The sequence below is a fragment of the Centrocercus urophasianus genome, unplaced genomic scaffold (assembly GCF_019232065.1).
Source record: "Centrocercus urophasianus isolate 14NV4802_14NV808 unplaced genomic scaffold, USGS_Curo_1.0 seq_66, whole genome shotgun sequence".
NCBI classification, from domain to species: domain Eukaryota; kingdom Metazoa; phylum Chordata; class Aves; order Galliformes; family Phasianidae; genus Centrocercus; species Centrocercus urophasianus.
Window position 1 is genome coordinate 41,886 of NW_024885266.1, and position 23,453 is coordinate 65,338.

Here is a 23,453-nt window from a genome sequence, read left to right on the forward strand (position 1 = left end):
GACACAGAAGATAATTTTTTTCCTATCTCTGCTACTCACTGAGCCAACATGAACAGACACTTTCTCTTCTGATATCTCCTTTCCCCTCTGTTGGCAAAGATAAGTTGTCCATAGCTCTCAAGCATATAGGAGAAGCTAATGGGTTTGAGAGTGAAAATGATTTAGTGTGTGAGTAGTTCCTGTCACTGGAGGCTGTAGCCTAGGCAAAGAGAGGGGAACATTTAAGTTTTCATCAGATTGAGGTTCTCTGACAATTCTGAGGCTGTACCAAGGGGGTAATTCAGGTCTCATACCTGAATGGTTGCCTTCAGATCAAATCCACCTCCCCTTCAGGTTTAGATAAGGGCTGTGCCCCCACAGGGCTGTTTGTTTTACCTTCTGGACAAGGTACACTGTGTGAGTTACTGTGTGGCTTTCAGATACCAGAAGATGCTGAGAGATAAGCATTTCTTTTTGCTGCATCTCAGAGCTCTGATCTCCTCCTTCCTCTGTTTCCCCTTCGAAACACTGCAGACCACACCTCAGAAGCATGGGTCACACACTGCACCCAGGGTAGGGGTAGAACAGTGCGAGCCTCAATAGAAAGATAGATAGATAGACAGACAGACAGATAGATAGAGGGATAGATAGATAGACAGACTGAGAGATGGGCGGATGGATGGATGGATGGATGGATGGATGGATGGATGGATGGATGGATGGATGGATGGATGAATGGATGGATGGATGGATTTCCACAGTGGACTCAGCTGAGCAGCTTTTTGTGCAGGAAAGCTCCAGCTCTGCCCTGAAGCCAACCAAGGGTGACAAGGGTGGTGACTCTGCAGGCATATGGAGAGAATCAGAGAGGAAAACCCTGCCTTGCTGGAAGGGAATGACAATTTTCAGCTTGAAGCAGCTGCAAGTATTTACAGTTCGATAGTCTGAGACATGGGGATGCTAAAAAATATAGTTTATTTATAGAGTAACACTCATTTCAGTAGCACAGAGGCAGTCAGGGCCCAGGGGGCAAGCAACAGATGCTTCGGGTTTTGTTGTATGAGGAACCTTAACCAGTGCAGGGAATAAGACACCATGCCCTGTGCTGAGCAGGTTTCCAGCACAAGAATCGTTTTCTGAGGGATGGGGAAAAATCCAGGTCTGCTGGAGCCAGCACAGTTCATCCCCAGTAAGCCTGGTTGGCATTAAGCTATGATATTGGGATATGATTTTGGAAGTGGGTAGGAAGGAACTACAACACCGTCCTGTTCTGTCGTGTGCCAGTCAGGCTGGAGGTGTAAACCATGGCTGGCAGTTGGGAAACACAGAGCACAACTGAGCGCTCTCCCCTGCTGTCTGCTGGCAGCATCATCTCCTGGCTTCTTAGTTCTGGAGCGAAAAAAAAAAACCCACCATGTAACAGATTAAAGTCAAAATTTGCAAAGAGCCTTTCCAGGTCCTGTACAGGAAGTCCAGGGTGTGTGTTGAGGGACAGATAGGGAAACTCAAGGAAAAGCTGCTTTTGACTTGTCCTCTGCCTTCGGACCGTTTTCTGTCTTGGTGGCAATGCTGTAGTAGTAGGTGCGGATCGTGTTTTCCACTGAAAAAAATCCTGGACGCTCTTCCCATCTGCAAGGGCAGAAAGGAACAAATAAGAGCCAACAGAAAGGACAGAAGTGGGTTGACCCAAAGGAGAAGGTAGCAGGCACCAAATAATGTTGTGGGGGGGAACAGGACAAGCTGTACCAGGGCTAAGGAGACCTTTCTAGGATGGGAGGTGCAGAAGCAGAGAGGCTCTGACATCTTCCAGGGCTGATACAGGGAAATGAAGAGGGACAATAAGCAAGGAATAGATGCATTCTATGTGTTGTGGATTTGGGAATGAGACAAAGGCAGGAGACAACATTCATTTGTATTGTGCTGATGGGCCAGCAGAGAAATGAGCAAGGGAAGTCCTTACCTGTAGGTCCAGCATTGCATCATGAGGGCATAAATCTCTGCCGGGCACTCAGTGGGACAGTCCATGCGCTTCCCTTGCTCTATGAAGCTGATGACCTCTGGGCCTTTCATTTTCTAGGAGAGGATCAAGTGAAAAAACATTTTAATGTTTTGGAGCTAGCAACAGGCTCAGCAAAGGTAGATCTGTGCTTTCGGTCCATGCACAGCAAGTCCCATATAGTCACCATCTTTGGGTGTCTCACCCCAAGCCTGAGCTGAGCAGTGTCTGAGCAACTGATATTTCAGCTCTGCAAGCAGTTGGAAGGATCAAAGAGAAGATCTGCTTTGATTCAAACCCTAATGTTTTGTTTCCCATTTCCTCTCCCTTGCATGAACACAAAGCTGAAGGACCCAAGCAATCCAGTTTGTGCCTTCCACAAAGTGGAAGTGAGCCTGTCTGCTTTCCCTTCTGTTCAACGGTGGCAAAAGCTCAAGGGAATGGAAACTGAAGTTTCAGTGCGTCTCAGCCTGGCTTAGAGTGGGAATTCAGATTGTAGCATCCACCCACGATAGGCCCAGCTCTGCCTCCTCACCTTGTATGGCTTCTGCCCGTAGCTGAAGGCCTCCCACATGGTCACACCGTAGCTCCATACATCACTCTTGCTGGAGAACTTGTGATAAAGGATGCACTCTGGTGCGTACCATTTCAAAGGCCACTTTCCTGCTGTCCTGGCCTACAGCAAAGAAAAAGGAACATCTGCACCTGGAGATAAAGATTGCTCTGGGCCAAATCCTAGTTCTGCTTTGCTACATGTTTGTGTTAAATGCAGTCCCACATTGCAGGAAAATCCCCCTTGTCTGCATTTCTTCCTCACCTCCTGGATCTTTGCAAAGCCCCTTTTAATGCCACAGCACTGGGGTTGGACAGAATGTGATATGGCTGTGCAGGTCTCCTGGGTAGAGCCCAGAGCTCCAGTTTCTGGGGGTCTCAGCCCGCAGCCTGGAGGCGTCCTGCTGGCTATTTCCATCTTTTGCTCTGCTTACACTTACCTTGTAATAGCTGTCATCAGCACCGAGAGCCTTTGAGAGGCCAAAGTCACTGATCTTGGCATAATGCTGATTGACCAGCAGGACATTTCTTGCTGCTAAGTCCCTGTGGACAAAATTTTTTTCTTCCAAGTACTTCATCCCCATGGATACTTGGTGCATCAGCTCCACAATATTGCTGACTGTAATCTCGTCTCTGGGGAGGATGGAAAGACAATGCAGTAATAAAACTGCTGGACAACAAGGACCTGTCATTAATCCATACAACATAGTCCCCTCTAAGCTCTCCAACTGCAAAGGAGAATGAACAAGGACATCTCTGATCTAGAAGCATTGCCCCCTGTTAGCTTGCATTCAAAGGAATCTCTTGCTATTGTTACCCTCCCTTTCCCTACAAAGTCAGACTCCCCTGACAACAATGAGCTTGATGAGAAATGCAGAGAATCAGCCATGTTTTATTCAGTACTCACTTCTTGGAAGACAAGAACTTGTTGAGTGGCCCACCAGAAGCCATCTCCATCACAAGCATCAGGGACTCTGCCTCACAGACCCCAATCATGCGGACAATGTAGGGGTTGTCCAGCTGGTGCATGATCTGAGCTTCTGTCATCATTTCATCCCTCACTGTTTTCTCATTGTTGCTCTTCAGCACCTTAATGGCCACATCGATCTGCTTCCTGCACAGAGTACAAGAGGAACAGACACATGGATAAATTAAGCAGCAGCTGGATTCATGTAATATTCGCCTCTTGTAGGTCTGAAGGCATGCCTGGGAGCATGCAACACATACTACACTCTCAGGACACTAAGGCTGTCACTGAAAATCCTGGGAGAGCCACCACTGACCTTCCAAAGTCTCTCTTATACAGCCCATTATCACTCTAGGGTCTCTCTAAGTATAAACTGGATGTCAGGGGACACCTCTGAGCTCAGTCTGAAGCACCCTCTTCTTTCTCCCTGGGCATCTCACAGGGCAGCACTCACTTTCTCATTTTGTAGACTCCTTTCTTGACACAGCCAAAGTTTCCTGCTCCCAGTTCTACTTCATCGATCATCAGATGGTCCCTCTTCAGGAACAGTTTCTTATCCTTCAGCTCCTCAGGGTCACTGTATGGGCTCTCATAAACACTGGTGTCCATGGGTAGCATGCGTGACTTCCCTGCATGTTCCAGAGAGATACAGTTGTTTGTAGTTGTAAATTATGTACTCTTCCCTGCCCCTCTCTCCTTTGTTTGGATTTTCTCCTCCCTTCTGGCCAATTCTCCTGCAGGATCCAGCATTCAAACTTTCCTCCTGGGCATCTCCCTTCCTCTCACAGCCCATGGCCTCACTGAATTAAAATAGAGGACCTGGGATGGAGAGAAACTTTGGAGCACTCCTATTCCACAGGTTCCTGCAGGTCCCAGATGTGTAGAATCATGAAGGTTGGAAAAGAGCTCTCAGATCATCCAGTCCAACCACCCACCTGCCATCAGTATTGCCCACCAACCCATGTCCCTGAGTACCACATCTGCACATTTCTCAAACACCTCCAGGTTCAGTGACTCCACCTCTTCCTTGGGCAGCCTGTGCCAACACATCAACACTCTTTTGGGTGCTTAACTTCACCCCGCTGAAATCCAACTGAAGACACCAAGAATTTAGTAGGCAGAAGATGTGGAATGGAACAGGACTTTGCTGGCTATTGGATACAGACAAACAGTTCTGCAGCATTCTTGTCTCAGCACCCTGAAGTGAGTGGGACCAAGTGGTTCTTGGGTGCTCTTGTAGAAAAGAGGCTTTGCAGCACAGCTTTTTGACCAGAAAGTGATACAAACGGCAACTCCTATGGCTTGGGGGCTTTCAGAGATGCTCACCTACAGGCTCTGGTGTGTATCCATCCGCATTGAGAGGCCCAAGGTTTTTCTGGAAAAGAAACAGTGATGAAGTGGATAAAGCAGCCAGGGGAAATTGTTTTAACTTAAAATGGGAGAGGTGAGGGACAGGGAACCTCTGCAGTCCAACAGAGGCCCAGCTGGTGATTTCCACTGTAAGGTGCAGTGTTGGGCACAAGGAGTGACATGGCATTGAGCTGGTCTGGTCTTGGCTGGCATGAACCCTGTGCAGCTCTGCAGCCTCAGAGCTGTTACTGCTTTCTGGAACAACTCGTCCAGCACAGCTCTGAGCCCCAGTACTCCTTGCAGTAGTCACTGTAGGAGCCCACCACAGATTGTGAAAGCTCTTTGACAATTCGGGTAAATGCTCAGCCCTTTATTTAGGTCTGCTGGGCACTCACACAGCCCAAACTTGCTGGTTTCAGCACAGCTGGGCACTGAGCGTGGACTTTCCCCGGGGCTGGGAATGCAGAGGGAGCACAAAGACCTGGCCCATGGCCAGCAGCCAGCAGTGGGGCTGAGCATTCCCAGAACCCAGCCACATCTCCCTCACTCCTGCTCAGCAAGGAGGGCAGGGGGAGAGGGCTCCCCAAGGACAGCCCCATGTGTTGCAAGGAGCACAGCGTGAATGGAAACCATTCTTGGCACTGATGGTAGCTATGCCCAACTATTTCTTGTCTCCATCCAAGCTGGAAAGGAGACAGCATTGCAGCCGGCCATAATATATTCCAGTTGAGTTGTTGCCTTTTAAAAAAGAGGACAGTTTGATCAGTTCAAAGTGCCACTAGATGAGGTACCAATAGAACAGACTCTCCCCACAACTTACGCTCACGGAGGGGTGGGTTGGTGGAGCTGGTGCTGCAGAGGCTGTGGATTGGGAGAGAGGAGTTATTAGTGAAAGTCTGCTTACACCCCATGCAGGAACAGAGCATCAGTCCTTGGAGGATCCAATCCCTCCCACGCAAATGTCCCTTTCTACCACTTTAACCATAATGGATGTGGAAACGTGCATGGGTATGGGCACTATTCCCATCCCTCAGGTGTCCCACAGGACAGGATATGAAGTGATGGTTGTGACACCTGGGACAAGTGACTGAGGCCAGGGTTGACACTGGCACCATCTCACCTGGCATGCTGGGGTTGGGGCAGCTTTCCCTCAGGTAGAAAATCAGCCCGTCTGGTTTGAGCTTCAGATATTCCACCAGCTGATAAAGGAATCAGGGGAAAAAGGGATTAAAGCAAACAGAAAACCATCTCTTCTTTTGCAGGCAACACGTGTGGTTTATCATAACGATTTCTCTCAGATTTATGGCAACCAGGGACTCAATTATTTCTTTCTATCTGTGTACTAAGGAAACTCCTACATCATTTGTATCTGGGTGTCTGCCAGAGCTGGGAAGAGTTTGGGAAGTCAGATAAGCCCCAAAGAAAGACAAAGGGAAAACCTTTAGTAGTAGGGCTGGGTAGGGCATTCTCAGTGTAATGTCATTGTTGCCACAGCCGGAAGGGACTGTACGTCTGATAAAGACTGAAAGGAACCTTTGGCTTTCCCAGCAGAACCCCAGCATTCACTTTCTGGATCTCAGGCACTTTTCCACTGCAGCACCCCCTGGTTCCAGAACAGTGGGGGCCTCACTTTAGCTGGGGACCACCACCCCAGCCCTGGCCACCAGAGCACAGGGCACCAGACTTTCTCTTCCCCTCCTGAGTGGCTCAGATTTCATTCCAAATTAGGAGCCTGGCACAGTTCTGTTTCCATTAAAAAAAAAAAATGCCCCGAAGTCTTTGTTTTCTTTCAAATTCAGAGTGAAAACAGTCCTGGGAATTTGAAAAATTCAGCAAAACAGTTACAGTCTGCAAACAGCCCTCCCCAGAAAGAAGTGGTGCATTCCTTTCCTGGAGCAGCCCCAGGAGTTGGACTCAGTTATCCTTTAAGGGTCCCTTCCAACACAGGTTATTCTGTGATTCATTGGGCTGCAGCGTGCCCACAGTGAGCCAGGATGGGGGCTGGTACCTGGGCTTCAGGCACTTGTCACATCCCCTAAAACCCAGCCCCCTCCTCATGGATGGGATCTCAGCCATCTCCTGTCTGCAAACAGCCTCTGTGGGGTGACAGGATGTGTCTCCTGGCACTTGGATCTGTCAAGGTTCTGGGAGTTGGCTCAAGACTTATGGGCCTCCTGAGTCTTTGTGTGCAAGATCTTAAAGACTTTCCAAGCTCATGGTGTCTTTAAGGCTCCAGATGGCCTTTCCTTTCCCCCAAGGCATGGGCAGATGTAGCAAGGGAGAAGTGCCTTTGCTTTGCTAGGACAGCAGTGCTTATCATCCCCCAGCACGGTACCTGCCAGAGCGTGTCAAACTTGGTCCCCTCAGGGATGGAGTACTTGCCAGACTTGTCCTGGTCGATCCGATAGTGATAAACTGTTTTGCCATAGACAAGGGACAGAGCATAAGTGCCGTTTTCCTTTTTGTCTCTCAGCCTGGTGGGAAGAAGAACTATTAAAAGCAGCTCGAGGTTTTGCCCTGCGAATGGCTGCAGTGGTGGTTGGTTATTTCTTTCTCTAACTGACTAGGGAGATAATTAAATTCAGGGCTGTCTCACCTCTGCAGAGGCACATTATTCTACAGAGCCTCAATTTCAATGTTAAATGTCCTTGTCTACTGAACCTTTTATCTGACATCAACCAGTGCATTAATTAATAAGCATGCTTCTTGCAGACTTCTACACATAAGAAACAAATAAAGCTCAAAACTGGATTCGTGAAGGCCAGACACTTCTTGGGAAATAACAGATGTGGAGTGGCAGAGCCTGAATTTCAAAGATCCATAACAACAGTCTGACCATACCTAACCAAACCTCTCAGGAAGACTCACATGAAACAAATAACCAGAGGGCACTGGAAGTGGGGAAATGGTAGATGGAATGGGGATGATATCTGCCAGGGTTTGTGTACTCACAGGAATTTCCCATCGGGTTGTGCCCCAGAGTAGAGCCTCCGCTCAGCTTCATCCCGAGCAATGTTGCCGTGGTACCAGGGCATCCTCTCATGGGCTGTGGTTGCAATAAGCTTCTCCACCTGAGGGGCCTGGCTTATAATGGCCTGTTCAAGGGCATCCCCCTGGAAGAGAGAGAGAAGGGAGGCATGGCTTCAGCATATCTTGGAGTGATGTCACAAGAAACTTGGATGGTCCTGTAACTGAAGCACCAGTGACTTTAATCACGCCTGAAGCACTGCTGAATAGAATTTTGTTATTCTGTGCATCACTGTTACTCGCTTATCTGAATTGCTTTCTCCTCTTACACCCATTTGATGTCCATTATTTGCTGGTGAGGGAACAAGAGCTAATGGCCTCAATTGCTGCAGGGCAGGTTTGAGTTGGATATTGGGAACAATTTCTTCTCGAAAAGGTTGATGAAAAATTGGCACAGGCTGGCCTGGGAGGTGGTGAAGTCACCATGCCTGGAGGTGTTCAAGAATCGTGGAGATGAGTCACCAAGGGACATGGTTAATGGGAATAGTGGGATGGGTTGAGATTGGGCTTGATTTTACAGATCTTTTCCAACCTTAATAATTCTATGATTCTAAGAGTGAAGAAAACATGTTTGTACAGGTGATCTGACATCAGCTTTGTAGGTGTCTTCTCCCTCTGTGTTCCTGGGAGACCAGGACCCCTTCCCTGGCTGCCTGCTATCCCTGGGCAGTACAGTCTGGAAATCAATGTGTGTTACCATAAAGGAGTTCTATCAGCTCCACACTTTATAAGGAGCTGCAGGTTTTCATTTGCCAGTAGGTGGCAATGTCCTTTGTGTTATCTACCAGCGGTGACAGTCCAGCTTCACGTAGAAACCCTATTGAAGGTCTCATTCTGAGCAGCACCTCCAGTTGAAAACGGGTCACTTTTAGAGATCTTTTGCAGAAAGGCTCCCTGGAGAGAATGATGCCTGAGCCATCTTTCTGCAAAAGACTTGGAAGTGACTGAACAGCCACTGTGGAGGCAACAGCAGGGAGAAAAAACTCATTATATGGCTGCTACTATGGCTATCCACAGAGTTTTGCTTAGTCTGTCTACCTTATCCATGCTCCTGTGTGCAACCAACCATAGCAATCTCTCTGTAGCTGCTTTTAAATTTAAACAATAAGCAGACTTGAGCTGGTACCCAAGTGCCTCAGGCTCATAGGCAAAGCCTCCAATGACTTTGCAGAGCAAAGGAAACCTGAGCAAGAGTTTTGAGCCTGTTTCCATCATGACATTATGGATGCACAGATGAGGGTTTAACTACAAAGAATGTCCCGTGTGCTGCAGAGGAGGAAATGGTGCATGGAGAAATGCTTATAGAGTAGCTGGTGACCAACCAACACCAAGCAATGAGATATCAGACTGCTTTCAGTGCTTGCAGTCACAGAGGAGAAAGAGCTGGCTGTACCATGATGTGACAGAAGAGGAGGAAGACATTGACAGAGGAAGTGAGGATGGGAGGTGGCAGTAAGACCCAGAGATTGCTCCTTGCACAGCCCCATGGTGCTGTTGGCCACGACCATTACCTCCAGTCTCCATGTCTGTCGGACATACTCGCGCACCATGTTGTCCCTCATGCTATCAAAGACCCCAGGCTGGGGCTCCACGCCGCTGGGGCGGTTGCAGGGTTTGCGGAGGGTACAGCAGAGCCCATCGGCATCCTTGGAGTAAAACTCACAAAGTTCCTCAGGCCCACAGTGTGCTTTGCCACCCGCGATGGCGTAGGTTCCATTCATCTGGCGCTCGATGGCGTAATGATAGAACTGCAGGTTGCACACCATGGAAAGGACGTAGCCCCCCAGGCTGCGCAGGCACTGCCGCAGCAGGAACAGTCCATCTGACATGCCAGCCAGCTTCAGGTACTCCTCAGCCTCTGACCTGGCAATGCTGCCATAGTAGAAGGGAAGGTGAGCGGCAGCATCCGGCATTGCTGCACGCGTTGGAACTGCCCGGCTCGGCTTACACGCTACTGGTGCTCAATCTGGAAGGGAGAACCAAAGTTCTTCATTGATTTAATCTTTCAAAAATGGGTAAGTGGGATTCAAACACATTTATCCAGGGATTCTTCAGCTTTTAGGGTCACTTTGAACATTGCTTGCATGGGTGAATTCACATTTCTGCCCTGAGAATCCCGCACAGCAAATCCTCTGTTCTGCCCTGAACACAGCTAGAAAGTGTAAGCAGAAATACACCTGATTTTCATCTAGTTCAAGCAGAGAATGCACCAAATCCAACAGTGAATTGCTCCAGTCACAAATTACCTTTGCTGTTAAAAATGTGCTTCTTACATCCATCCCAATGTTGTCAACTTTTACTTCGTATTTTCTCTTTGGCACTGTTCACAATAAAAGGAAATTCTTTCTCCTCTCTGAATAAATTATTTTTGCTGTAAAAGTCCATTAGGACAAAACTTCAAATAAATTGAGATCAAAACATCTCATGTTTTAACCTTTATGTCTAAAGAACATGTAGATACACAACAGCAACAAACACAGCAAAAGAAAGTAAATACAAACCCAAGTGATTCTAGGCAGACATTACCCAACAGTTGACAGGAACAAGAAGAAGCCTTCCTCTAATGGTCCCTGATAAATTGTATGGATTTTTTCCTCCAATACCTGATTTCTGAATTTGGTCAATACTTTGATTGCAATTTCTGTAAGTTCCTATTTCTACATCTTACATGTGCTCCCGAGAAAGCTGGAACTCAGAGGTGGCTGGCTGTCATTGCAAAGCAAGTTCAATCCCCCAGACCCATCAAGCTGAAATGTGCAAGCGTTACTGGAAACCCTGCTCAGAGCAGCCTAAAACCAGAAGCAAACCTACCATCATGCTGCTGCAGTGCTGGTTCTTGGTGAAAGTGCGGTGAGAAATGGCACTTCATTGACTGAGTCATTGCAGAGCCCCTTTCCCTGAGAGTTACTGGTTTTGTATCAAAACATCTAAAATCACCCACGCTGATTAACAAAAATCCTACAACATTTACAGGGTCTCATTTGTTCCCTGGAGCCTAATCTTCAGTTTTGTCATTACGCAGATGCTGACCCCAAAAAGACCAGAATCAGAGAATCATAGAATCATTGGGGCTGGAAAAGACCACTAAGAGCATCTAGTCTAACCATCAGCCCACCCCCACCATGCCCACTAACCATGCCAGTCATGGTGCCCCTCCGCATTTCCCACAAATATGTCACTCATGTTTATAGTAAAGGAAACTCAGGCCAGCCTCTGGTATTTACCCTGATTTTTCTCAGCATCACCCCCATTTCTGAACATGACAGGAAGAGTAATGTTGATCATTGGTCCCACTGTGCCGTTGCAGAAGTGGCTCTCAGGCTGGAACTGTGCTTGGTTGGCCATCAGAATCACAGAATCAAAATGGTTGGGTTGGAAAGGATCTCAATGATCATCAAGCTCCAAGCCCTCACTGAGAGCTATGTGCCCCACACCAGATCAGGATGCTCAGGGCCCCCTCCAAACTCACCTTGGGCACCTCCAATGATGGGGCATCCATCACTGGATGTGCCGTGACACCTAGCTGCCTCTTGCCAGCTCTGGGCTTCCAAGGCTAGGGAAGGATCTGATGTGTGCTCTGTTTTGGTAGGAATGGTGTAGGAGCTAGGAGGAAACCATTCTGCTCTGTGCACCTTGCTCAGTGTTCAACAGACCCAATGGGGAATTGGATTTATGGCAACCAGACTCTTCTCTCTACTTATTTGTTTGTTGTGCTCATTAAGCCCAGAAGTGCCCCTCTGATGAGAACAGGAAGGGAGAGCAGGCGCAGGGAGGAGGTCTTTCAGCTAAGGCAGGAAACCACAACAGGAAGCCGTCAGCAGCACTTGCAGCCTGCACGTGGAACGAGTGTAAGCCCTGTCAGGCAGCTCAAGCAAGCCTAAATTCTGAATTCTGAAACCCCTTTAATCAAAGTCAACAAATGAAACAAAGTGGGATCTCGGCCGATCTGCCAGTATGAGACAGAAGGCAAACGAGAGCACACCATAGCTAAAAAGCTTGAACAGCAGTCAGTGCTTGGAGCTCATTGGAAATGCTCCAGGAAGCAAAGCAGCCCTGATGTTGGGTTCAGTATCCCCCATTTCTGCTCCTGAGATGGGAGCACTGGTGGTGGGTTGAAGAGCAAGCACTGCAACTCCTGTTTTTTGACTGCAGAGTAAGCTGATGAGTCATGTTCACACAGGAAGGAAGAGGAAGCACTGAGTATGCAGTGGGAAGGTTGACAGCTTCTTCATGTGCTACTAATTTCCACTCGCTACCTGGGATAAACAGGTACAAGGGTGAGGCACCCAAACTCATTGGTTCCCTTCTCTGTGAAGTCTGGGGCCAAAACATCACAGAAAATGGAACATTTGAAAACTGTTCAATCAGCAGAAGCCATCGATCATCACTGAGCTCCTACAAAGTTTCCAACTGCCTACACAGGCAATTTGGTTACAGAGTGTTTTTCTCTCCAAGCCCAGGGTTGGAGTCAGGAGAGCCTCAGAGAGATATCAGAGTGAAGGCTGGGATCAAAGCTTGGCTTAGGCTATGGAACCCCTTGGTTCTGGCCATGGAACCCCTTTTGCATAAGACTTGCTGCCACAGATGAACCATGTTATCACTCTTTAGAACTCTTCTATGTTCCCAGCCATGTGCAAGAGTCATGTCCTGAAGTCTGAGAGCAGATTGATACCCTTGAACAGGATGATTTACAGCCCTGACAGTGTCCAGGCTCTTTCTCCAACCCACAACTCCGGGCTCCAGGGCATGGCTAAGCTCTCGCTCCAGGCTATGGCTCTGTTCCTCCACATTGCCTCTGGGTAGACCTGAGCAATCCTGGCACAACTTCAGCAGGCTCACACAAACATCCCAAAACTTTCTTTTCCTGCAGTGTAAAGTGCAGGCAAAAATGAGAACTGATTTCATGGGTTGCTTTGCCAGACATGACAAACCAGTGCCTGGAGGAAGCGATGCAGGGCTTCCAAGCAGCAGGACCTGTTTTTTCCAGCACCTGCTCTATCTCTGTCCCTCAGGGTGCAGCAGTACAAGTACTGAGCGTTCCTGGTTGGTACTTCGAGTGCTCTACCCGTTGGGGCTGTGATAATGGCATGTTTGCAACTTGGCGTTATGACACGAGGAGGCACTGGAAAAAAAAACCACCCACGTAAAAAGTACAGTCTGCATAGCACGATGCACAGGAAAGCCAGGCAGGAAGCCATCGAGACGTCAGTCAATCAAATCTATGTGTAGCTGCCCACTCGCTTTTGAAGGGTTGAACACTGTCACAAGTGTAGAAGTTGCCCTTAGATGCCAGTGAGTTGAGGGCTTGCTGTATGCAAGATGATGGGCTGAGCTGGTTCCCATGTCATGGGACGTGGTGTTTGAAACACTAAATGACAATCGAAATAACTTCAGATCAACTTTAAGTGCTTCATAGTTTAAAGCAAAACCCTAAACTTGCTTCGGATTGTCCTGACTGTAGCCTTCTAATTGCTTGCGATTAATGTTCAGTTTTCATTTATGCATTCCATGGCAGCTCTTCCAAAGATTTCCTCATAAGCACTTACATTTCCTGGCTTCAGCTGCTTTCTGACCTCCCTGCTGCTGACTGCACACCCAAACCTCAGCCATCCAACCACGTGTTAACATTTGAGCTATGTGTGAGTGGGAGTTGGTGAAGCTCTGAGCCCATTTGTTTGCTCGCCCAAGCAGGGTGCCTAGTGCTTGTCATTGAAGATAACAATCTCCTTTACTTGTCAGTGTGTGTTCCTGACTCAGTCCTACCTGAAATGGTTGTGTTGACTGAAGTTGCATTGAAAAAGCTCCCTGGTGTGGCTGGAAGCCTGTATTTTTCCCAAGAACCCCATCTGTTCTCACTGCTGAAGTTAGCAGGTAAACCCAACCTGCTCATCTGCCCATGGATTCCTGGCCGTGTACAGAAACTCTGCACACCTCTGCTCTTTGAAGCAGAATGTGGGAGTCATTTGGCCACAGAGAGAGCCCACAGTCCTTTCTGAAAGGAAAACGTATAATTCCACAGTGGTATTTATGAGTCCCAGGCAGGGGCTCAGCACTGCTGGGACGCTCCTGCTCCACATCTCCTTGCTGCTTTGCTTCAAATTGGCCCCTCTAAACCTGAGGCTGAGGGTGCTCATCCTTCTCAGAACGGGAGAAACGGTGCAGCAGAGCGTGGAGAATTGATGACACGCTTGTTTGGTGCAGTCAGATGGCAGTAAAGGCCTGAGCTCATTCATATCCTGCTGGGGATTTGTTTTCCTTCTGTGGTTATTTGTCAGATGCTAATGAGCGGAAGCAATTTGCTCTTCTCTCCTTGAGAGCAGGAGATGGGGAGGGGGCAGGGAAGGGGGGGACCACCTGCCTGGGCCCTGTGGTTACAGCTATCTGCCTCCTTTGCTCCAGCTGTTACTTTAATGGCTGGGATTGCCATGTTGTCTGGTGCCAGCCTGCTTTTCACTGGTGGCTGTGAACCCGCAGAATGCTGGAGCAGATATTTCTGCAGTACTGCACAACAGAAATCGGGCAGATTGTGGTCCCCTGAGCCAAAACAGTGAGATTAACTTTGTTTTTATGACAGTTACCCATTTAGTTGACCACAGGAAAGCCACAGGATACCAGAGGGTGGTGGGCATGGAACTGGCTCCCCAGGGATGCTAGAGCTCTCAACACTAAGTTTTCAATGGTGCTGTGTGGGGCTGGGAGTTGGATTTGATGATCACTTCCAGCTGGGGGTGTTCTATGAGTAGTGCAGTAGGAAGTGGAAGTGGAAGCACCAGTGGATCACTTAAAGGTGGTGGTCCTACTTCTGGATCAGCACAGGCAAACTCCACGCATGAAATTGTTTCCTATTTATGTGTGGCCAAGCCTGTGGTGCATCACATGCTCTGACAGCTTCTAGCTATCTCTTAGTGCTTTGCTTATGAAATATGAATAGAAAGACAGCAAAGCATGCAGGTATCAGTGTGTTTCTTGGTGCAGAGTGGCTGCTGTTTGCTTTGCACTGGGTGATTACTGGCCACAGGGTTGGTAATTAGTTCTGCCACTGATTATAGGAGTTTGAGCTCCTTCCCTAAAGAAAAGAGTATTGGTTCTTTATATTGTGCTCTTCTTCCATGAAAAGATCCCTGAACAAAAGTTTATCATAGGTAGGACCTAGCAGACCCTGATAAATCAGAATGTCCAGAACCATATTAAAAGTGCTGCCTTTGATGAGGGTCTCAAAAATCCGACTAAATGTGATGCTTTGCTTCAAGCCAAGCTGACACTAATATTTTGGGGATATACGGTAGTATGGACAGTCCCATGTACCCCGGTACAGGGAAAAGGACAGCATTGCTGTGCCCTTTAGTAGCTGGATTAGTGCAGGAACAATCCTGAGTTCTGGTCCCCACAGATGGGTGTACTTCCCCCCTGGACCTCCTGGTTTGCAGTAGCATCCTCTCCTATTCCAAATATGCCCATTAAGGAGCTTCTCTTGGAGCACGGGTGGGATGCAGGATCCACGGGTAGGGGTGATAGCATAAAGCAGAAGAACACTGCTCTAAGGCAACTTGTGCTCATCTGCTGCATGTGGATTTGCTTTGGAAGGCTGTGAACACCCTGCTGATCCTTTGTAGAGCCACTGAAAACATTTCTGGCCCCCTGGACCCACTCATCCTGAACAGCTTTTAATTAGGTTCCAGCGTGGTTAAACACAGTGCATTGTTCACTGCCTGGTGTTGGGGAGTGCTCTGTGGTCTGATAACTCAGCTGTGGGTCAGTGTGTCTAAATGAATGATGTCAGGATGTCCTGAGGATGGGTGAGCACAACATCTGTCCCTGCATTTACCTGCTATGCAGGTGGAGCTGGAGCTGACAGCCAACCAGAAAGGGGTTGGGATTCCAGCAGGGTGAGTGTGCAGTCCTTGAGAGACAGCTGTTCCTTATGCAGCTGTACCAGATTGGCTGTTGGACTCCATTCCTTTGCTCCTGGTCTTGGTGCTGGATCTCAGTTATTCTGGAGAGGGAGACAAACTGTCTAGAGATACCTTGGGCAGCTCACCCACCTGCTGGTTAACCTTCCATTAAAGTTCCTCTCAAATGGGTTAAAACCTGCTGATTCAGTGGAAACACATTACATCTGATACGTACAGAGATTAATGCTGATCTAGTTTCAGTTCCTTAATCTTTCTGATTAATTTTGTATGAGGCAATGGTTACTGTATTTTCTCCCTACTGAGCTTTTGTTATTGGATCATTTGATATGGTAGATCTTGCCAGGCTTCTGTTGGTCTTCTGTACTGCATTGGTCCACCCCAAACTACCCAGCTTCTGTCTATGACACAAGGCATCTTTTCTTTGGACAATATCTCTACACATAGCCATAATCTTGCTCTGGTTTATAGTCCTGCTCTGAAGCTCCCCAGACCTCTCCAATCGCTGCCATTAGGGGAAGAAAAGGGCAGGGATATGCAATTACTACTCAAGGAGGAGCAAGCAGGTTGTATTGAGGTGCTGTTGGTGCCCTGAACCTGAGCCAGGAGGAAGTCTGCCATGCGCTTGAGGTGCCCCATAACTCAGCCCCACAATGCTGACACAGTAGTACCTTAAGGAGATGACCTTCCTCTAGCCCTGCTAGAGGGGATTTAGGCAGACAGGGTAAAAATATCCACTCAGAACTTGGCTGAGACACCAAAGCGAACTTCTCTGTGCTTGCAGCAAGAGCCATGGGCTCTCGAATGGCCGTGAGTCACTGAGGTTTCTCAATCTCATTTTGAAAGGCCAGGCAAAGGGGTTTAGCAGCCGGTGTGGGCAAGACCAAATGTGGGACTTTGGCTGTTTGTCACTGGCACTGCTTTTGTGAGCAAAATATTCCTGTGAACAAGTGGGTGGTGGGAAAGGGGTTGGAAGAGGGTTGGGTGCATTCATTGCTTCTTGGATGCACAAAAGTGAATTTTGTTTACGTGGAACAGATCAAAACCAAGGCCCTGCCAAACAAAGTTCCAACAATAAAAAAATCAAACCACAAACCCACCCATATGATTCAGTGCTGGTAGTGGGCACTATCCTGTCACCTGCATGTTGTGGATGGAGACAGCTTATTTCAATATGTGTTTTGGTACTAGAAGTGTTTGCAAGCATTGCAAGCACAGGATGGAGCAAGTGAAGGGCCTGGCTGATGTGACTAATGAGCAGGGACTAATTATGTGCATTATATGTTGAGGTGTGACAGCAGGCAGGGAAAGAGAGCAACCATTAAGCATCTGAAGAATATGATCATCTTTTGGAGTAAAAGCTTGTTTGGATGCACTAAAAAAATGATGTGAGGATAATGGAGATGATAACCAGCCTTACTTTCCACTCATTAATAAGAAACATTTTCTAATAGGATCCATCAGGATGTGGAACAGTATCTCACTTAGCACTGGGTCAGAAAAAGTACTGCAGGGAACTATCCTCCATGGGCAGGAAGAAACTGGGATGAGCTAATAGGACTTTCCCATATCTAATTTCTGCAATTCTGAGTTCCATGTAGGGAAAGTTACACTCTCTGTTTCTTTCTCTGGCCAAGATAACTTCTAGTCCAGCCAAAGCTCCATGGAATACTGAAAAACACTGAATGCAGAAACATTTTTCTTCCACTGTTGACATTTTTGGGTGGTCTTTTGTTGAGCATCAGTGTCTGAAATGGGAACAGATCCTCTGCCTGTTCACAGACAAGGGATACATGAAGAGTATTACTGCTCCAGTGCACTTTTTTTTGAAGTATTTTTTTGTGATCAGCCACACTAAGGTGAAAAATAGCTTTTTCTCCATGATCCGTCAGGTTCTTAGCTCTCATCCTTTCTATGCTGTCAACGGAAAGTTGCATCCATCAGTGGAAGGATGCATTAATGTCTGCTCATGCTGTCCCTGCTGCTTATTGTGGGCAACATGCACCATCTCCTGTAACTCTTCCACTAAGCAGACTAATGTTGAACACTTGCAGCTGAAAATGCAAACACCATCCTTTTTTCTCTGAACACAGGACACTGCATTGAGCAGCAGAGGGTTAAAGCTGTCTTTTGGAACGCCCTCTGGTCACTATGCTTCTGCTTTACCCTCTTGCAGCCTCCCCTTGTCAGCTGAACATGCCAACTACTTCTGTTGTGGTCCGCCAGTAACCCATCAAAACAAATTCTTGAAGGAGAACATTGCGGTCCAAGGACAGGGCTTTGTGCTGCAGTGCCCTCCAGGATGCTGGCTCCCACCCAGCCATGGTGGGACAGGCTGGATGTTCCCATCCCATGGTTGCTTGGGCACTGCTGGCAGAATTGTTGTTGCTGAGACTCACCCACCACGAACCAGGCTGAGAGACCAATAACAATTAGTTGCAAATAGGTTTTTCTTCTGCAATCCCAGCAGAGACAGAATGAAAAACCTTCCAGGTCCTGGGGAGTTGGGGCATTGGCAGCTGTGCAGGGCATGTCTTGCCCTGCGTGGGTCCAGCTGAGTTCTCAGAATTGCCCAGTGCTGTTTAACCCTGCCCTGGTAATGTGAATGCAGAACTGCAGGTAGCACTGAACCCTCCTCAAATTGTGCCTGTGCCTCTGGCATCTACACCAACCTCGCTCTCAGGGCCCTCCTGCAGGCTCCCGTCTGTTCCTGCACCTAAACTGCATTCCTTGGGGCAGTGCTTGCTGGCTTTTTGCACAGCACAGAGGCAGTCTGGGCTGTGTATCTGTCTGCACTGCTTCTGGCTGTGGCAGGACTCTTGCTGACATCCGTCTGTCCTTTATACTTTGACATGATGACAGCTGTGGGAACCCTGAACATCTGATGCAGGATTTGGGGAGAGCTTCTTCCATTGGCTTAGAGAAGTGTGTGCAGTCTCAGCTCCTTGGGGCTTTATGAAATGAGGTCACACAGAATCACAGAATCTCACAGAATCACAGAATCACCCGGGTTGGAAGGGACCTCAAGGATCATGTAGTTCCAACCCCCCTGCCTAGCAGGGCCACCAAACACACACATTCAGATCAGGTTGCCCAGGACCCCGTCCAACCTGGCCTTAAACACGTCCAAGGACGGGGCATCCACAACCTCCCTGGGCAGCCCGTTCCAGGGCCTCACTGCTCTCCTTGTAAAGAACTTCCCCCTAACATCCAACCTCAATCTTCCCTCCTTCAACTTGGATCCATTTCCCCTAGTCCTGCTATTGTCAGCCCTTTTGAAGAGTTTACTCCCCTCCTGGGTGTAGGTTCCCTTCAGGTATTGATAGGCTGCAATGAGGTCACCCCGCAGCCTTCTCTTCTCCAGGCTGAACAAGCCCAACTCCCTCAGCCTGTCCTCACAGGGGAGGTGCTCCAGCCCTCTGATCATCTTAGTCGCCCTCCTCTGGACCCTTTCCAAAATCTCAATGTCTTTCTTAGGTCGTAGTTGTTTAAAAATAGATGTAGTTACACTCTCACCTCTGCCTTTCAGCTCTGTGTGTGACAGATTATAATCTCAGATTAGACACCAGGGGGCTAGCCATACATGTACATCTACACCCATAATCTTCAGGATCAGAGTAAACGTCTAAGAGGAAGAGGGTCATCATTCTTACTCAAAATATCGTGTAAGTTTTCCATCTACCCAGCGGATCTCAGCTTTTTAGATACTGGTGTGGTCTGCTTCATGGCCATACTGGGAGTTTTCTGATGGGATGGAGAAGCAGCAGATAGGAGCAGGATAACAGATGTTCTTAATTGACCCAACCTGTCATGGCTTTCTTTACTTAATGGACTCTACTGAGGGATTATTTAGAAGATTTTCAGAAGCATAAATACTTTTCTTTTAAGGCTTTAATGGATTTTAACATTCATCTAGGTGCACTGTTACTTTCTTATTGGCCAAAAGTTTGACTGAGGGAGAACCTGGGCACAAAGCAGTGGTGCTGTGCCCCTCAGCTGCAGGATTTTCCCTAGGATGTGAGCATGAGATTTGAGTCAATAAATGGTAGTTGACAGTTCTGTTATTTCTTGAGGTTTGTCTCTATAGAATCTTAGAATGGCACAGGTCCAACCATCACTCTGACCTACCAAGTCCCATTGCTAAACTGTGTCCCTTAGTGCTTTATCCACATGTTTCTTGAACACCTCCAGGCATGGGGACTTCAGCACTTCCCTGGGCAACTCATTCCAGTGCTTGACCAGAAAAATAAAATAAAATGGCATCTCAGAACCTAGCAGCCATCTCCTACTTGACAGCAAAGGTTGACTGAGCATTAAGTTGTTCTGAGCTTTGAAAGGCAAAAGATGAATCTCGGCTTGAAAGCTAATTTACAGGCATGAGAGGAGCTCTGTAAGCATTTTTTAAGAGGACTGAACATTCTTCAGACTGCAAAGGGTTACAAAATGGTAGTAAGAAATTCCTGAAGGAGAAATTCTGAAGAGAAAAATGAACACTTTGGGAAGCAGGGGAAGTTGACTTGGACTTCAATAACTCAGCTAGTTCTTGCAAAAGCACATCTGCTCTGAAGTGTAGGTGTGTGTTTGCATGTGACCAGCAGGCATTTGGGCAAAGCGTGTGACTTGCAAGTGGTAATGGAAGTTTGCATTCACAATCACTCACTTCCTATGTGAAAAGGTCTGTTCTGAGTGTTGAATTGCATCACTAGCAGGCAGCGTGCTATCTCTATTTTCCAAATTCAGAGCTGAAGCACAGTAAGTAAAGGGCTAATCTGCATGAGGCTTTTCTGTTACTTTGGTAATTCTAAGGACTCTCTGTTCCGGTTATTTGAATACGATTTGGGGATGAGGAGTCATCTTAAGACCTCCCTCCCCTAGAGTGGCTATACCTTTCTGTTTGGTGGAGTTTGAAGAAAGCTGCCCACGCTCCTCACTGCCTCTGCTATCTGCCCTCTGTTCTAGGCTCTATTCTCCAGCCTGGGTCCCCCGATTTCTTTTGTGCCCATTTAATCCCAGACTTAGCAGGGCCCTTCCTATCATTTCTGTGGATTTTGTAAGCCTAAATTAGCATAATTCAGTGATCGAAATCATTTGATCGGTGGTGGGGAAAGGATGTGCTTCACGCATCTTTCTGTTCCTGATTCATGTTGCTCAGCTCAAACCCACAGAGTCCATGTTGGCAATATTCATCTTGGTGTCCTTTGCCCTTGGTATCTCTGCTGTTGTGCTGCTGGTTCCCCCACTCAGGACTTGTACAAGTCAGAGCTGCTGCCCTTTCTGACCTCTCAGACCATAACTGCTCCATCTGTATTTCCTGTACTGTTTGAGTGGGCTTAGGACCTGTACAAAGCCTGATGTTTTGAAGGCTTTCTGCTCCTTCTGAAGCCATTTACTTTACAGGCAGCACAGGGACTGCAGTGTCTGAGAGTTCTCAGAAAATCCTCTTTCTCATTAAGCTTAATAGGAATCAGCTTTAAAAAAAAAAAAAAAAAAAAAAGCCATTAAAACCCACATGCCTTTATGATTTTTCTAATACTGCTGTGGCACCATCCATATCTGTGTGAGAAGCTGTATTCTTGGGAGCATCAGCAAGCTCTGCAGGGACTTGGGTGAGGGGAAAAGGTGGGGAAAGACTGAAAATACACGAATCATCAATATATGAGGAAGCAGAGCCTCGTAGATCAGTTTGCTCGCCCCCTGCCAGGCTACCTAATCCCTTCTCCAGTCTCCTCTGCAGTTCTGCCCATGTGATGGGTTTCCCACTCATCTCTGCAGCGTGTATTCCACCATCTAATGGATCTGCCCATTAGGAAATGTTTTCTGAGGCTTAATCTCAATTTTCCTTTGTTCTAGTTTATTCCATAACACTGTGGACTGTACTTGAACTGATGGGACTTGGAATTCTGCCTGTTTTCACAGCAAAGTGCAGAGCCGTAACAGATGAGATGACAAAGAAATTAAGAGAAGCAAATGTGAATTTGGTAGCCTATTTTTGGAATATACTTGCTGTCATATTTTTCAGTAGGAAATCTCTGAAGCCCTTCTTGATTACTTGGAGCATTATCCAACAGGTGCCAAATACCCTCATTCTTCCCACCCTGCTGCTTGGGCTCCCGGGCAACAATGGACTTAAAGGGAATCTTCCAGAGAAGACAAATTCTGATGTTTTATGTCCAGAGATAAAAGAAAGAGAAAGACTGGCCCCAATTATTGGCCTGTAAGCTCCCATTTCATCTTAGGATCTAAATACCCCAACACGAAAAAGAGCCGTGAGGCCCCATAACACTGTGCTGGTCTTCTCAAGCAGCAAAGGAGCAGTCAATAGAAGTGTAGAGAAGTGACACAATGAGTTCAGCTGGGCCTATTAACACCAGTGCTTCACAAGATCTTCCATCCTGCCACAAACCTGCGACTCTACCAGGTGTGTGGAGCACTTATGAGGCAAGGAACAAAGCAGCCATGTTGTAGAACAGCTACCGACAGCGAAAAAGAAGGTCTTACCTGGCTGGTGGGTGCGCAGGACGTCCCGTCTGGGGGTTGTTATGGCGGTTTTGAAGACAGAAAGGAAAGGAGGGGAAAAACGTTCTTTGGTGAGTGAGAAATGTGTCAATTTTGGAAGATAGGAGGGGAAAAGGCCGTAGCATCCAGTGAGCTGTCTGGCGTTTGCTAACCCCCGTTTGCTGGTTTCTTTGAAATGTGACCTATTTCCTTCTTGCGCAAGAAAGGAAGAAAAAATAAAAGCCGTGTCACTCTACAGAGTGAAAGAGCACCAAGATCTCAGTGCCAGGTCTTCAATGGAAGGATACAAATCCGAGGAAGGTGCTGAAGATCTGTTTTTATTTAAACAAATGTGTTGAGCACAGACGTTACCTGACAGCAAAGCTCTCTTCTTGCCCATTGAGCGGATGTTCGTTGGGAAGAGAGCCTTGCACAAACACATCCTCCATGCCATGTCCTTGGGTTCTCAGCCTTTCGGAATTTTTCACATCTTTGGTGTGACAGTTTGTGATGGGTTCTACAGGTTAAGTCCTCTCCTCATCTATTTTTCCTGCTCAGCTTTCTGCTCAACTCTTCGTAGTGCCACTACACCAACAGCTAGGAACCATCCAACGCAACCCAATGTGCCTTTTTCTTGGAAGGGCTTTCAGCTGTTCCTCAAGGACATGTCCGCCTTTCCAGAAGGGAACAGTGTTTCATCACCAAAGAGCTTGTTGCCACTTGACAGCTCCAAACCCTGGGTTAAGGAGTTTGGTATCAGCTAATGGGTGACCAGGAAGAACGGTCGCCAAGCTGTGACTTCAGAGTGCTGACTGCAAAGACGTTTCCCAACAGGAATGATGGAGAATCCCAAGAAGGTCTCAGAAATCTGCAATCTGGAAGTTGGGTGTAGGGCTGTACTTGTGGCAAGCTGAGCTTGCTCATGTTGAAGATTTGAGAAAAACAAATACCACTGTTGGGTTACACATACAAAATGCAAGAGGTCCTCAAGCATTACATGACTGCACAGCAGTTCATGGATGAATCCCCTTGAAAAGCCCCGTGTTTATATTTTGACATGGAGCTCTACATGATGTTCACCCAGAAATCTGTATTAAAGTCTGTTTCAAGCATAGGGTGAGATCCTGAGATAGCAGATGAGTCACCCAGGCAATTAAAAAAAGTGAAAATGCAGTGT

At 47.5% G+C, this 23,453-nt stretch overlaps 1 protein-coding gene across 1 annotated transcript; it reads right to left on the reverse strand.

Moving 5' to 3' along the window:
* Positions 1 to 935: 935 nt before the first annotated feature.
* On the reverse strand, positions 936 to 22,461 carry LOC122170308 (tyrosine-protein kinase ZAP-70). Its single transcript, XM_042837042.1, has 13 exons — positions 22,280 to 22,461; positions 9,383 to 9,837; positions 7,797 to 7,957; positions 7,180 to 7,318; positions 5,965 to 6,043; positions 5,665 to 5,705; positions 4,821 to 4,869; positions 3,949 to 4,123; positions 3,435 to 3,641; positions 2,968 to 3,160; positions 2,511 to 2,651; positions 1,940 to 2,052; positions 936 to 1,608 (listed from the first exon to the last, which is right to left on the reverse strand). Exons 2-13 carry the CDS (start codon positions 9,782 to 9,784, stop codon positions 1,485 to 1,487), a joined length of 1,824 nt encoding a protein of 607 aa, XP_042692976.1. The 5' UTR covers positions 9,785 to 9,837; positions 22,280 to 22,461; the 3' UTR covers positions 936 to 1,484.
* Positions 22,462 to 23,453: the final 992 nt, after the last annotated feature.

What these genes read in the sequence shown, in the direction of transcription:
- LOC122170308 (XM_042837042.1), bottom strand. Translation starts at nt 9,784, where the DNA reads ATGCCGGATGCTGCCGCTCACCTTCCCTTCTACTATGGCAGCATTGCC. An exon ending in CCCCAACCCCAGCATGCCAG is followed by an intron (nt 5,706 to 5,964) that starts GTGAGATGGTGC and finishes CCCAATCCACAG; the next exon opens with CCTCTGCAGCACCAGCTCCA. An exon ending in ATACACACCAGAGCCTGTAG is followed by an intron (nt 4,124 to 4,820) that starts GTGAGCATCTCT and finishes TGGAACATGCAG; the next exon opens with GGAAGTCACGCATGCTACCC.